The sequence below is a fragment of the Aspergillus steynii genome (assembly GCF_002849105.1).
Source record: "Aspergillus steynii IBT 23096 chromosome Unknown P170scaffold_5, whole genome shotgun sequence".
Classification (NCBI taxonomy): Eukaryota; Fungi; Ascomycota; class Eurotiomycetes; order Eurotiales; family Aspergillaceae; genus Aspergillus; species Aspergillus steynii.
Genome location: NW_020194402.1, coordinates 420,983 through 435,745, shown reverse-complemented (window position 1 = coordinate 435,745; position 14,763 = coordinate 420,983). Strand labels below are relative to the sequence as shown.

At 51.4% G+C, this 14,763-nt stretch overlaps 4 protein-coding genes across 4 annotated transcripts; 2 read left to right on the top strand and 2 right to left on the bottom strand.

Moving 5' to 3' along the window:
- Nucleotides 1–23: 23 nt before the first annotated feature.
- Nucleotides 24–6,505, bottom strand: P170DRAFT_496458 (type I polyketide synthase; the record flags this gene model as incomplete). Its single annotated transcript, XM_024854097.1, has 7 exons — nt 24–1,561; nt 1,611–2,357; nt 2,400–4,567; nt 4,614–4,807; nt 4,861–5,808; nt 5,854–6,174; nt 6,225–6,505. The coding sequence occupies 7 exons, from the start codon at nt 6,503–6,505 to the stop codon at nt 107–109; spliced, it is 6,114 nt and encodes a 2,037-aa protein (XP_024702920.1). The 3' UTR covers nt 24–106.
- An 800-nt stretch (nt 6,506–7,305) lies between these two features.
- On the bottom strand, nt 7,306–7,774 carry tpcK (decarboxylase tpcK; the record flags this gene model as incomplete). Its single annotated transcript, XM_024844380.1, has 2 exons — nt 7,306–7,563; nt 7,631–7,774. The coding sequence occupies 2 exons, from the start codon at nt 7,772–7,774 to the stop codon at nt 7,306–7,308; spliced, it is 402 nt and encodes a 133-aa protein (XP_024702919.1).
- A 1,229-nt stretch (nt 7,775–9,003) lies between these two features.
- Nucleotides 9,004–11,238, top strand: P170DRAFT_456446 (cytochrome P450; the record flags this gene model as incomplete). The annotated part of the gene is made up of 4 exons (XM_024851621.1): nt 9,004–9,078; nt 9,714–10,020; nt 10,066–10,251; nt 10,295–11,238. The coding sequence occupies 4 exons, from the start codon at nt 9,004–9,006 to the stop codon at nt 11,236–11,238; spliced, it is 1,512 nt and encodes a 503-aa protein (XP_024702918.1).
- Nucleotides 11,239–13,129: 1,891 nt separating this feature from the next.
- P170DRAFT_447551 (putative GPI-anchored cell wall protein Pst1) lies at nt 13,130–14,692 on the top strand (the record flags this gene model as incomplete). The annotated part of the gene is made up of 3 exons (XM_024850886.1): nt 13,130–13,220; nt 13,317–13,689; nt 13,852–14,692. The coding sequence occupies 3 exons, from the start codon at nt 13,130–13,132 to the stop codon at nt 14,690–14,692; spliced, it is 1,305 nt and encodes a 434-aa protein (XP_024702917.1).
- Nucleotides 14,693–14,763: the final 71 nt, after the last annotated feature.

Sequence of the window (14,763 nt, the reverse complement as noted above, 5' to 3'; positions counted from 1 at the left end):
TGAGATGGAAAAGTAAGAAGATATGCAGATTGCCTCAAGTGTACGGCTATCATTCTTATCAAAAGATTGAACAATTCCAACTATCCAAGATGACACCAAATGAAGCTCAACGCATCGCTTCCTCCAAAAACATCCCAAATCTCTTCATATGCTCTCCTCTCTCCACCATCGAGAAATGATTCACCCCCTCCAGCACCGTGACATGCAAATTCTCTCGTCCCACTAGACTCGCCCACCCATCACCGCTAAAGTCCGTCCGATCCGTCATCAACCAAACCATCTCTCTCGGGTCATCCGCTCGGAGCTCCATCTTCGGCGCATCCCCATGACACACCCCGTCCGTCGCATAGACAAGATACGTCTGCACTTTAAACCCCAGTTCCGAAATCCGATACCCATCCAGCAACCTAATGAACGCATCAAAATGCGGCCGCAGCCAATCCGGCGCTGTGCCACGTCCAAAGAGCCCGATCTGCTCGAAGAAATCATACATGCGGGCTGGCGGGTTCTGGAGCCCGATTGGATTCGGGGCGTCGATTAGAATGATGCGGCTTGTTTCTTGGCCCGCGGAGTGTAGCTGGCGCGCTGCTTCGTAGGCGCAGATCCCGCCGGCGGACCAGCCGGCTAGATTGTATGGTCCTGTTGGTTGGCGGCGGCGGATCTCGAGGATGTATTTTGCCGTTAGGGATTCGAGGCTGGGCGTCATTTGGTGGGGTGTTTTCATGTAGGGGCAGTTGAGGGCGTAGGCGGCTGTGTTTGGGATTTTAGGAATGTGGGCGTAGGATGTTGCAGAGCCGGAGCCGTCGGGGAAGAAGAATATGGTCTTTTTGCTGGTTTTGGGGTTGCCCCAGAGTAGGATGGAGGTGGATTGGGGGTCTGAGCTGGCGGAGGGAGTGGTTGGGGGTTGCGGGGATGAGTCGGGGGTTTTGCTAAGGCCGAGCTGTTTGTTCAGTTCGGAGAGATTGCGACAGTCCATTAGGGCTGTGGATGAGATGTCGATTTCGAGGGTCTCAGCGAGCGTGCTTGCGATGGTAAGGGCAAGCAGTGAGTCCACGCCGAGGCTACTGAACTCTGTGGTAGGAGTGATTTCGCTGATTGATGCTCCTGTTTCAGATGCGATGGTCGAGCGTATTAATTCCATGGCGGAGGTAGAATCAGCGCTTGGCTCTGTAATGCCAGTTGAGTATCCGGACATGCTTTCACTGGAGGACGGGGTGACAATAGGCGAACCGCTCAAGGCGAGGTAGGCGATTAGGTCCTTTGGCGTTGGGTACTCTGCAAATAGTGACGATGGCACCTCAATGCCCACTTCCTCTAGGATTCGGCCGCATATTGTCAGTGATAGCAGAGAGTCGATACCGTGATTTGCAAACTCGTCGGTTGGAGAGAGGTCGGCTGGGTTGACTCCTGCCTCTGCTGCGATGATACTCATGACACGGCCTGTGGTGTCCGGTTTTGCAGCGCGTACCGGCGAGTGTTTCGGAGCTCGAGGCTGTGAAGGACGCTCCGCAGCGCCACCGGAAAGGACTCTCTCCAGAACACGACGAGGAATCCCTTGGAACTGTAAACGTTAATACAAATATAGGCCCAGGACCAGTATGCTGACATACCCGTATACCCTCGTATATGCCAATGATAGCACCCTCCTCTAGAATATATGTATCCCCCACATACGTTGTCCCATTTTCAACCTGCATTTTATTGTACACCTGGTAGGTTTTGTCTTTTGAGAGTGGTACCGGACAGCGCATTCTATCCCATCCCTGGTTGATAAACACCTGTGCTTTACCCGGAGAAACATCATTGTTCATCACAAACCCGGCGATGTGACCAAGACTATCAATCCAGCAGGGGTTGAACGTGAACCCGTTCTCGCCTGTTTGGAAGCACACTGCTACAGTAGCCTCATGATCCTCGGCGTCGAAAATAACATCCTGCATTCCTTGGTAATCCGATCCGTATTCAACCGTCGGCGCGAACACCTGGTATGCGAGTTTCTGTTTCAGGCGGTGCGCATTGCCGGACCGTGCACTTTCTTGCAAGGCGCGTATTCGGCTTTGAATTAGATAGGTGTTGCGCTTCCACTCGTTTAGCCAGGTGTGGGAATATATGATCCGGACGCGAAACGTAGCATGTTCCGTTTCCTTATCTTTGGGGCCGCTGAATAACCGAAATGATATCGCCTGAGCTGACCAGTCAGCCTTCGCAGAAACATGGTAGAGCTGAGGTGCTTTATCCTGAGAAATAAGAGGATTCTGAACCCTCATTTCTGCTACGTCGAAGCCAGCTGTGTCGGCTACTTGGGCAACCTGTGCCATATGCCTCGCCACGGTGAGAGCAATATCGGCATATAGAGACTATTCCGTTAGTCACTCCTAAGCAGGGGTCGAGGTACCTACAGAAGGACAAAGCACTGCGCCATGAACGACATGGCCGGTAAATATAGGCCTTAGTCTGGCATCGTGGATATCAGACGCAGCCAGCAGAGTAGACCTATCCTCTCCGTGGAATTCATCCAGGATCTGCTGAACGGACGGACTCAAGTAAAGCGGCTCTTTCTTCTCCACAGAAACCTGGCCCTCGCCCTTAGTCAGACAGAAGTTGTTGCGGTACTGAATCCAATAATTCTTCAAATCCCACGCATACCGCGGCAGACTCAAGACTTCCTGTTGATGCTCCCATGGTCGATGGTATTCATTCCAGTTGATCTCGATACCGCTATTATACAAGAGCTCTAGGGATCCCGTCAAGACAGTCCAAGCATCCGTGTCTTTGCGAAGTGACGGCGCCGTTAGCGTATCTTGACCTAGGATCCCCTTGATCATTCCGGAGCAGACCGAGTGCGAGCCCACTTCTATCCAGATAGTATTTTCGTTGACGAGGTCTGCCCTCGCAGCTTGGATAGCACCTTGGAAGTTGACGGGCTGTCGACAGGCCCTGGTCAAGTATGCGGCATTCAAAGTCCTGGTATCCCCTGCCGGGACAACTGAAGCGAGTAGTGGCGAAATGTACGCAACACGTGGCGGGCGATACTTGATTCGACTTGCAGCTATCTCAAACTCCTCCATGATAGGATCCACTTGGGCAGAGTGAAAGGCGAAAGGGACGTCGACCATGGTACAAGGAAACCGCCGGTTGTCCAGTCTTCTCTTTAACGCGGAGAGCTGTTCCAGAGAGCCACTGACGACATTGCTCCCGGGTTGGTTGAAGCAAGCGATTGCGCAATCATCCAGTTCCGGCTGTATCTCCTCGACTGATTGCTTTACGGCTAGCATTCCATGCGTCCCTGGAATCGTCTTCTCGGCGAGCAGCATTGCCCGTGCCCCTACCAGGTAGATCACATCTGCCGCAGTTAGTACACCTGCAGCGTATAACGCCGGATATTCGCCCAGACTGTGGCCAATCGTGGCTATGGGTGAGATTCCGAGGGAGGTCCAAAAGTTGTACAGGGCCATTTGGAGGCAAACCAGAGCTAATTGACCTGTTGCTGGAGAAGGGTCTTCCGAGGCTCCCTGGATTATGGGAAAGAAGCTTCCAAAGCCCTGGCTTTTAGCAATGGAGTTAAACCGTACCAGGCAATCGTGGAACGAAGGGACTGTGTCGAAGAGCTGCTGCCCCATGCCGGTGTACAATGTGCCTTGTCCAGTGAATACCATGACAGTACGCCTCTTCAGAGGAACTGTGTGCGTACTGGAAATAACCTCCTGGAGCTGATTCCGAACGGAGGCTACGTCAGAGCCTGATACAAGCAACCGATAGCTGTGATGCATCCGCCTGGCAGTGGTAGTGTATGATAGGCTTGAGAGTGACACACTTGGATAGTCAGTCAAATATTGCACCATGTTCTCGACATTCCACTGTAATGACTTGACTGTCTTTGCTGTGACAGTCACTAGATGTCGAGACCTTTTATCATCACCCGATCTCCTTCTTTCCGGTGCATCCTCTACCAGAACCGCTGTATTCCCCCCAGCCGCACTAAAATTGTTCAGAAAGGCGAGCCTCTTCTCCCCGTTCTCTCTCTGCCACTCCGTTACTCTCATGGGAATGTGCACATTTCTCTCATCCCAGTCGGTTGGGTACGTGTGATTGATTTTTGTCTTAATGCCACAGTGCGGTGGAATCTTGTTGCACTTGAACATCAACAACAATTTGATCAGGGATGCCACGCCGCTTGCAGATTCGGCGTGGCCAATGTTTGCTTTCGCCGTACCTAAATACAAACGCTTCTTTCTCGGCTTCTCCGGCGCAAACACACCCAGGACGGACTTCATCTCAGTCGCGTCGCCCGCCTGGGTGCCGGTGCCGTGCATCTCCACGTATCCAATTTCTCTCGGATTAACGCCAGTATACCGAAGAATGCGGTTGAACACAGCGACTTGGTCGCCTTCGAATGGCCTCGTTATGGAGTCCGTGCGGCCGCAATGGTTTGTGTAGGTGCCTCGGATCACCCCGAAAATTGGGTCATTGTCAGAGAGAGCGTCATCGAGCCGTTTCAGCAGAACACTGCCGACAGAGTCGGATCGGCAATACCCGTCTGCACCATCGTCAAACGCGTTGCAGTTTCCTTGAACCGTTAACACGCGACAACGTTGGGTTAGGAAAGGATGTACCCTTTGCCGTATGAAAATGTCCTCGATCTAGACCCGCCCAGTTATCCGGGTTCGTTAGCACATTAACACCGCCGGCAAGAGCTGTATCGCACTCCCCGCGCCAGAGATATGCACATGCTGTCTGAATGGCAGCGAAGCTGGATGAGCAAGCCGTATCAATACTGAGGCTCGGTCCACAGAATCGGAAGAAGTAACTATAAGTCTATCGTTACTGGTCATTCAATGAAGGGCAAGAGAACAGTCGGACCTGATTCTCCCAGGCACGAAAGCCCTGTTCCCTCCCGGAATGAAATAGGTATCCACGTTTTGACCACTGTTTACTTCCCTCCAGTCGTCACTAGTCATACCGTAGAAGACACCAATCCGATCCTGCTGGGTGCTCGGTGTCGTGTTTGTGACCAGCCCAGCCATTTCCATCGCTTCGTAGGCTGTTGTGATAGCTAGTCGCTGGGAGGGGTCTGTATTCTCGGCTTCCCGAGCGGACATGTTGAAGAATCGGGCGTCAAACACGCCAGGCTCCTTGATGAAGCAGCCATATTTGACTCGGCTCGTATTTTTGGTTTTTCCTGTCGCATCGTAGTGCTTTTCCCAGGAAAATCTATCTTCGGGAATTGTCCGATGCACATCGCGGCCTGCCAAGAGAAGAGACCAAAATTCGTCATTGGATGCGGCGTCGGGGAAGCGGCCGGAATATCCTATGATAGCTAATTTTGCATGGGCAAATTTTCCTGTAGGTTGAGCTGTGGGTAGAGATGGCGGGCAAGCTTTGGAGATCGAGATTGTAGTGATGTTCAAGGAGGGAATCTGCTGGGCAATTCCAGTAGCCAGAAAGGAACCTCGGTACTGGAAATGATAGAGGTTGCAGTTTGTAAATCCACGGTTGGATACCTCCCTGGAAAGACCTGATATGAGGAGGTTCCATTGGATAGGCAATGAGAGAGTCTCCCTCACTGCTCTGCAGAGGAGCTCCTCAAAGGTCCGAGAGACTAAGACCTCTCCAGACGCAGCCGACACTATTGGTAGCAGCTGCGCATCTACTTGTAGGGATGGACTGTGCAGCTCCCCTGCATCATCACCGCAAAATAAATGCGGTGCATGGAAAGGCATTTCTATCTGTAGCACAGAATGCTTTAACGCTGATGCCAACAAAAACTGAGGCAATAATCCGGGCGGGCCGCTTATGGTGACACAGTTGCTGATTGAGCTGACATACAGTTGCATGACACGAGGAAGAGACTACCCTGTCAGTATGTGCATTTTAGCAAAGGATGTTCTCACCTTTTCCGCGTTGAACTTCTCAACCAGATCCTTGGCTACGGACTCATCAGTTCCAACCACAGCTGACCATGCCTTGTGCTCATCTTCGGGGATGAGATCGTCTCGCAGGATCAATGCATGTACTGCCGTCCGCAGCGCAGCTAAGACGGCCTCAACCGCGGGGGTAACTAGCCCGGTCAGAGTGTGCGAAGTACTGATCGCTGCGGCAGCAAAGCACCCCGTGCAAGCACCAATAACATAGGTGTTGTCCGTCGGATAAGGGCGAGAACCATCACCAAAGTGCCTACAATATCAGATATTTATCAGTGGTTATATGAGGAAGGAACTGCCTACTTGATGAACAACGCAATCTGTGTGGCAACCACGAAAGCGAACTTCAAAGCCGGGCACGCATGAGCCTTCTCATGCTGGGCAAAGAGGTCCACCAGAGTGGTGAAGCACGGGAACCAGTTCTGCTGAGAGACAGAAAGGCTGGCAACATAGCGTCGAAGATGGTATCCCAGTCTGTCGATGAAATCGAGCAAGATGGGATTATCCTTGACCTGGAGGAGGGCATGGAGAGAAGACTCGAAAGGAAGCGTTTGGTCGCCGAAGACGAAGACGTTGACGGACATGTTTGCGTCGTTTGTTTTGTTTGATGCCTGAGGTTTCGATGGTGCATACACCTTGTCGATGGATGGGGTTGTAAGTGATACGTTTGGGGATGGCGGATTTGCCTTGCTCTGTTGCTCTGTCTGCTCTTTCCTGCTCTCCCTTGCAGTCTAATCTTCCGGAGTCCGGGGATTTCTCGATCAGAAGCAATATATTGCCATGTCCGCCTTTCGGGACATAGAGCCCGTGAGCCTAGGACGTCGGAATTTAATGTTGGACAGGGCTTATTTAACATGTGAGTATACAGATGACCGAATGTATGCATGGCCTTTTCATAATCATGATCCTGTAGATTCTCAATGACTATGCCTTTTGAATGGAATGCTATGTGGATGCTATTTCACTGAGAAAAGTTATAAAGCAATGAATGCAGTTAACCATAGCCTAGTTATAGTATTTGGAGTTACCTTCTTGTTATAATCTGTGATCCATGTAAGATAAGGGCTCTGTCAGCAACCAAAGTGCTGGTCATGAAAGACTAGAGAGCAGTTAGCTTGACAGACTAGAGCTTGCAGACAGCACAACTTATTGATTATTCAACTCAAAAAATTCTTATTTTAATACATAGTAATTCTTACAAATTTCAGACCAAAAAACTAGGAGATCCAGAATTCTCCTTCAATAGTCCCGAGGGAAATTATCGAAAATGGTTTTACATTCGACAATCTTCCTTTCTACTTTGAAAACAACAAAAGACAGGAATCAATCCGGTATTCATTATCAGCAATAAACCCCCCCCCTTTACTAGGCACTAATCAATCAACTACACAACAGCCGCATCAACAATAAATTTCTCGACCCAACCAGCCAAAAACACCGTCCTCTCGCTATCAGCAAAATGCGCATGATCAGGGACAATCACCTCCTGAAAGAACGGATCATCCCTGGCCTTCAGATAATCCTGGACGTCATGAAACATAACCTGCACCACGCAGTCATAATCAGCGATGAATTCCTCGCCCCCGGGTCTCGTTTCTAGAAGCTTGGCTGCCATCGATTTGGTCTCGGATGTGTTGTGGGTCTTGCGTGTCGCCATCAGAATATTTATGCTATTCAAGTGTGGAATGTGAGATGCGAAGGGTGCATACCATTGTGTAGCTGACAATCCCGAATTTCATGAGGTGGTTTTTGACCACGTTGGAGTGGTGAGTGCTGAGGTACGCGTGGTAATCCTCTTCGGACATGCCTTTTTTGCGGTAGGCAAGGATTGTCCAGGCGTAGAGGCGAGACATTTTGGCGATTGTTTGAGTAGCGATTGTTTGAGTAGCGATTGTTTGTCTGAGTGCTATGATCTTACAGGTGCTTTATGGGCTTTGGGTTTGCGGAGTCCGGAGGCCGAGACCACCTTTGTAGGCGTAAACTGCTAGGTCGACATAGGTGGATTCCAGGGTCTATTATTTGGCTACAGTTAGCTTGTTTGATGGCAGGTTTGTAGTTTGAAAGAATTTCCACAAATAATGAAGTAAATGTATAATTTATCTCGGTCTTCATTGTACTCATGATATGTAGCAGAAGGCCAAATGTCCTAAATCTAATCGACCGCATCCTTCGGCTGCATCCCCTCATGTCTCTCATGATCATGTCCATCTATAGGCCTGAACCCCTTCTTAAACACCGGACTCTCTCGCACCTTCTCCCAATCATGTAGCATGTACCCATTCTCAACGGAACAAGTAACCTCCTCTCTACCACGAGGGACCATTTCCGCCTCATAAGCCGTGATCACATCTTTGAGCGATAACCTACCATCAACAACGTTTTTGATGCCTTCCGTCAAATGCGACACATCACAAATACAGTGGTTCAAGCCCTGGCCGCGGTCTAACCAATCAGTTCTGCAATTGTGTTCCTGAAATAATAAACTCACAAGGAGGCATTGGATGTGCGGCATCCCCAACTAGCGTTATCCTTCCGTCTCGATTATCCCACGGCTGGCTGACCCAGAAGCTAATGTCCGCTTTATTGACCCGCGTGTCATCTGGGATCCAGGTGAACGCGGAGCGAGCGGGTTCGGCTAACGTTTCGGCTTTCTCACGAATCATGGTAAGTCTTTCGGCGTAGGACGATGGTTCATCTGCGTCAGCGAACCAGGCCATTGCGAGGTGAAAGATCCATGATTCAGGGTTATCCGGCCCGTCCGGCATGCTTGAGACTGCTCATGTCAGATATTTCAAACCGCATAGTGATGGAGACATACTAGACTGAAAAGCATGAAACGATCGATCGCTCAAAGCGAGATAGCTGGTAGGGAACCGCTCCCGCAAGTACCGCGCTTTATCGGCATCAAAGGACACGGTCATATTTGTATGGAAGATCGGAAATCGACTAACGGCCGCCTTTTCGATGCTCTTCATTGCAAACTCCCTTACCGTCGAACGAGGCCCGTCTGCGCCAATCAAAATCGTTCCGGTCACCATGCTTCCGTCTTCAAACAGGGCCACGACTCCTGCTCGCTCGGCGAATGCAATGTCGACGAGCTTTTTCCCGTATTCGACTGGAATACCCTCTGCGCATAAGGCGCGCATTCTACTCCGGGGTACGCGTAGTCCTCTTTCGTATGGAACTCCGGCTAGAAGGTTCCCTGTCTCTCCGTGAATAATGGGATAGTGTCCGCCCGCGTCGATGGGGATCGCAGGATTGCAGGAGACGTCGGTCATGGCGCGATATCGGTCCTCGGGGAGTAAGGCTTCCAGACGGTCGAGAGCCCAGTGGATGGCCATAGTCCATTCATTGCTGCGGTAGTTCAAGGCGACTTCTTTCTCGAAGATAGAGTAATGGATCCCGGCCTGTTGCTTGTTAGTATTGCCCGTGTCGTCAGAGAACGTACTTTTTTGAGTGCCTGCGCCAGGATGAGACCGGTGATTCCGGCTCCAATGATGAGAATGTGAATTTCTGGATTGGCTGTCATGCTGATACTGGATTTGAACGTTTGTTGACTATCTGGTTTTTCTGGGTGTGCGAGCTGGCCGTGTTGCATGGTGTTTGGTTATGTTCGGGGCTCGGAATCCGAGAATCGACGCTACATCCCCGTCGAACTGGACGAATATCCCAGTCACTTGGCAAGGGGAATCAGAATTTGCTCACTATGCAAATCACGATGGACGGTCTAGCGAGTCTAGTGATTCTAGTCATTCTCGCCACAGTAGGTGTCCTTCCCCTCATCAAGCAAAGCTAACTGTTCAGCCGTGTGCCCTACTTCTCCATGTGCTCTTTAACGTATACCTTCATCCACTCCGGGGATATCCCGGTCCATGGTTATGGGCAGCTACTCGGCTTCCTTGGTGCTGGTATCAATTCCACGGCACCCTCAACCAGAAACTTCTTGCGTTGCATGAACAATACGGACAGGTTGTTCGAGTAGCCCCGAATGAACTCTCCTTTACGACCGCCACGGCATGGAAAGCCATCTACGGTCCACGTTCCGACGAGATGCCTAAAGACCCGGTGTTCTCGCTGCTTACCCCCACGGGTGTGCCGAGTGAGTTCTTCTGGTTCAGAATAGCAGCTCAGCTAACCCATCCAGATATCCTGACCGCTGATCGAGCGACACATACCAGACATAGACGGCTTCTCTCTCACGCGTTCTCAGAGAAGGCTCTCCGTGAGCAGAATGGCATCATCGAGGGATACGTCAAACAACTAATAACTCAACTCTCGAGACGAGCAAACGACGGCCCTCTCAACCTTTCCCAATGGTTCACTTACTTCGGTACGTCTCCTCCATCATCCCAATCCCAAACTAACAAGACCAGCCTACGACGTAATCCGGGACCTCTCCTTCGGCGAGCCCTGCACCTGCCTCGAAACCGGGACCCCAGACGCATTCGTGTCCTCCCTCCCCTCCATATCCAAAGAACTCATTCTTTTCCAAATGCTCAAATACTACAGACTCACCTGGCTCCGACGTCTCTTCATGCCCACATCTGTCTCCGGCGCTCGCGCCCGAAACATCGCCCGAGTAGTCGACACCGTCACCCGACGCACCGAGCGCCGCACCGACCGCAAAGACTTCCTGCACTATATCCTCGCAGCCATGGAGACGGAGAAAAGCATCAGCCGCGAGGAAATCAACGTGAATGCGTTCTCTTTCAGTATCGCTGGTTCCGAGGCGACTGCCACTGCGCTGGCCGCGCTGGTGTTTTACATCTGCACTCATCCGCGGGTCTATCGCGTCCTGGTGGCTGAGATTCGAGATAGGTTTGCGCACAATGCAAAAGTTACCTTAGCGACTGTGAATGAACTCCCGTACTTGAACGCCGTTCTAACTGAGGTTCTTCGCATCCACCCCCCTGTCGCGATTACCCTTCCGCGTGTGGTGCCTAGCACAGGTGTCTTTTTGAATGGTCGATTCATTCCGCCCGGAACTACCGTGGGAGTAAACCACTTCTCGACGTACCGTGCTTCTCGGAATTTCCATCGTCCTGGGGACTTCGTGCCTGAGAGATGGTTAGTTGATCGGCCTGCTGAGTTTGAGAATGATGCCAGGGACGCGTTCCAGCCGTTTTCATTCGGGCCACGGAACTGTCTGGGGAGGAATCTAGCGTGGGCGGAGATGCGCATGGTGGCTGTGAGGTTGTTGCTGGGGTTTGACCTGTCCTTGGTTGGATGCGAGAGGTGGGATGAGCAGCGGATTTGGGGGTTTTGGGTGAAGACGCCGCTGTGGGTGCAGTTGAGGGAGGTTTCGTGTGTGGAGTGATATAGCATTCAATGTACCCGTCCTGATCGCTTTCCCATTTACATTTCTTGTGGATGTCCATGTAGTAACGTACGTTCAGCCACAAATCGCCCTTTAGCTTTATTGGCATTTTCTTGCGAGATGCACAGTAATTCAGCAAGCGAGATAGTGGACCTCAATAGCCGACAGCGAAGAACACAAGCACTTCTAGGCATCAATCGAATGTAGCTTCATCTCCACCATCATGCTAAGAATATCTCTGATCCACTCGCGAGATCGGCAGGCACCTTGATTTCCTCGGAGGTTTACTACCAAGGAAATGTAGAATTAGGTTCTTTCAATCCAGTGTTTCTTCAGCCTTTACGCAGAAGGGCTTTGTTCCGTGTTTGTGCTTCACGGCTGCCACGATACTGAAAGCCAATAATATATAGCAGCTCAATTATACATGATTATTATTCCAGACAATCAATCAAATTCTCTAAATCACTTCAATAACTGCTGATAATCACAAAAATCTCACGCGTTACACCTGTCTAACATATCCGCCAATCTACTACCCTATCACAACATCGTATTACTAATCTCTCGCCGGGGTCAAATGGCGTAAAAAGCAAAAGAAAAAGCTGCAGAACGACAGCGACTGCATCCCCATGACCTCATCCTCATCCTATCCAAACCTGTCTTTCTCTGCATCGGAAATATTTCTAGAGAATCCAAATCGTTCTGCCTGATAAAGCGGGGTTTTGGTTCCCGCGGTGGGTCTCGGCAAGTCTTCAGTCACCATCACCAGCACTACTGGAGCATAGCATTCCATAATATCAGCATTCAACAAGGTCCGATGATGATCAGGTCCTCGATATAAATAGTACTCCATCTTAACAGCTTAGCAGGTTAATTGAAAGACCCTTCCTGCAGGGCTCTCCAGGCACCCATTTTCCCCATCACCTCACTACGGGAATGGTTGGGCCAGAGCAACTAAAGGCCAAGTCTGACCGAACCAAGAGTCTAAAACTGCCGGACGGGATGGTCGTCTTGTCGGGCCAATGGGATGGTCTGTAGGAGGGTGTTTTGTTGTTGCCTTTGACCTATATATAGACCCTTGCCAAAGGGTTCTGGTTTTGGGTGATAGTATTATGATTCATGAAGAATGTTGCCTGAGTTATGGTAGACTGAGTGCTGAGGTGATCGTCAGATACAGTCGGTGGATTTATCAGAAGTACCTTGATAGGCAATGTAGTCAGGATGACATCCTCCGATGTCACCGCATCCTGAGTCTTGGCGAGCTTGGCGGGAGGAGATGGATTTCCTAACTTCATCTGTACTTTCTTTGTTTGACATAACTCTGGGAAATCCAGTCGAATTCAATGACCAGACCAGGTGGATCAACTGCCTTAGTCCAACTAGTCTAACCCACTCCTGAGTCCCTAAGTGTATGTAATCCCTCATTCTGGTTGACTTCATCTTGGCCAGGACTCCAATCTCCGCCCACCGCAGTAATGCATCCGTCGATCTCTCACTAATCGAGTCTGGATGCATATGTCCTGCTCCGCCACAGACGTAGGGACTTAGGGTCCGACCTAGTGACCGGGGTTAGACACTAATCAGGATAGAAGAGTTGACTGATTCGGTGATTCCGACCCGGATTAATACAGCGGACACCCAGGATGGCTGGGCGGAATTGCAATCACATATCTAGCTTGCTTGGGCCCCTTCAGCTGGGTTTTGTTTTTTCTGCTGTTTTTCTGGGATTTGCGTTTCGATTTCAGGCTCGGTTTCAATTTCAATTTCAACTCGGACTGTCAATCTGTCCTGCCTGCTGAACTCAGTCCTTTGAATACTCCGTACTCCGTGCACCGTCCATCTTCTAAATCTGTCATCGGCTGTCTGCCAGTTCGAATGTAATGCCACCCGAATGATCCCCCTCTCCTGGTTCTGGTTCTCTCTGGCTACCCTGCATCTGAATCCAGGCGTAGCCAGAGCAGACGATAGTCCGAGTCCGAACTGTATGTCCTCTCATATTTTACCCATCCATGCGTTCATCTCCAGTCCTAACCATCCAATCTCCCCCTACCACCTCAATAACTAAAAGAAATTCAAAGGCACCGGTGAAATCAAAATAACCACACAATCCGACGCGGACAGCCTCTCCTCCTGCGACACCATCTCCGGCACGCTGCTCATTTCCCCCTCCGCCAGCGGCACCATCACGATCCCGAACGTCGAGGAAATCAAAGGCCCGCTGACGATCAAAGACGCGGATGACTTGAGTGCCGTGAAGGCGGAGGATCTGGAGACCGTGACGGGCCCGCTGACGGTGGAGAATAATCAGCGGTTGACGAGCTTGGAGTTCGGGGAGTTGGGGACCGTCGGCGGCGAGTTGAAGATTAAGGGGAATAAACAGCTGAGGGAGGTCGGGTTGGATGATTTGGAGAGTGTGAATGGTGGGGTTGAGATTGAGGGCGGGTTTGAGGGGTGAGTTCTTTTCCCTTCTCCTCTTGTTTTGATCGGTTTGGGATGGTTGGGGTTGGGGTTTATGAGGCTGGGTTGAGATGTGATGTATCATCTGTTCCATCTCCCTTCACAGCACCCATAACATCGCACGAGCAAGTCAACTCAACTCACTAACAACACCAGACTCTCCCTCTCCAACCTCGAAGAAGTCACCGGCGCCACGACCATCGTCTCCTCCGCCCGCAACTTCTCCTGCTCGAGCCTCGACAGCCTCAGATCCGAAGGCGCCTTCAACAGCGACTTCAACTGCTCCGAAGACGCCGACTCCGACTCCGACTCCTCTGAGTCCAACTCCTCGTCCTCCGGACTCAGCGCCGGCGCAAAAGCCGGGATCGCAATAGGCGTGATCGCTGGCGTGGTGATCATCCTGCTGATTATTTGGCTCTGTGTGCGACGGCATCGACGGCAGAGGGTCGCGCAGAAAGAGGCCATGGCTGCGCTCGGTGGAGGTGCTGCAGGCGCTGCAGCGATGAAAGGACCCGGAGGACCAGAAGGAGGACCAGGAGGAGGAGGGAGAATCAGCGATGAGGAAAAAGGCGAAGGACAAACGACGACATCATCGTCTGTGAGTCCTGTTTCGCCGGACGAAACCACCGTCAATGCGCTCGCCATACCGCGCAAACCGCTGTCGCCGGCGCCGCAGGAGACGGGGATTGTGTCGATAACGGGGACGAATTCAGGAAGCGGGACAGGGTCAGGGTCAGGGCCGACGTCGCTGCCGTCGTCGTTGGTCGCGGGCGATAACCGGTTCTCGACGGTGTCGGCGCTGGGGACGAGCGAGTCGGAGTCGTTGTTTCTGCGGGCGATGCCGAGACGCAGACCGTCGGAGTCGGACGTGCCGATGCTGGATAGCGGCGACGTTCACGAGGCGCCGGTGCAGTCGGGCAGGGAGCTGGATCCGCCGTTCGAGTTGGATGCAGGGCCGGTGCGAGGGACGCATCAGCAGGCGATCAACCATGAATAAAGCACGCCTGGTTTGGTGCCTGGGATTGCAGATGATTATGTGTGACGTGATACCATGCCAGTTTATATACC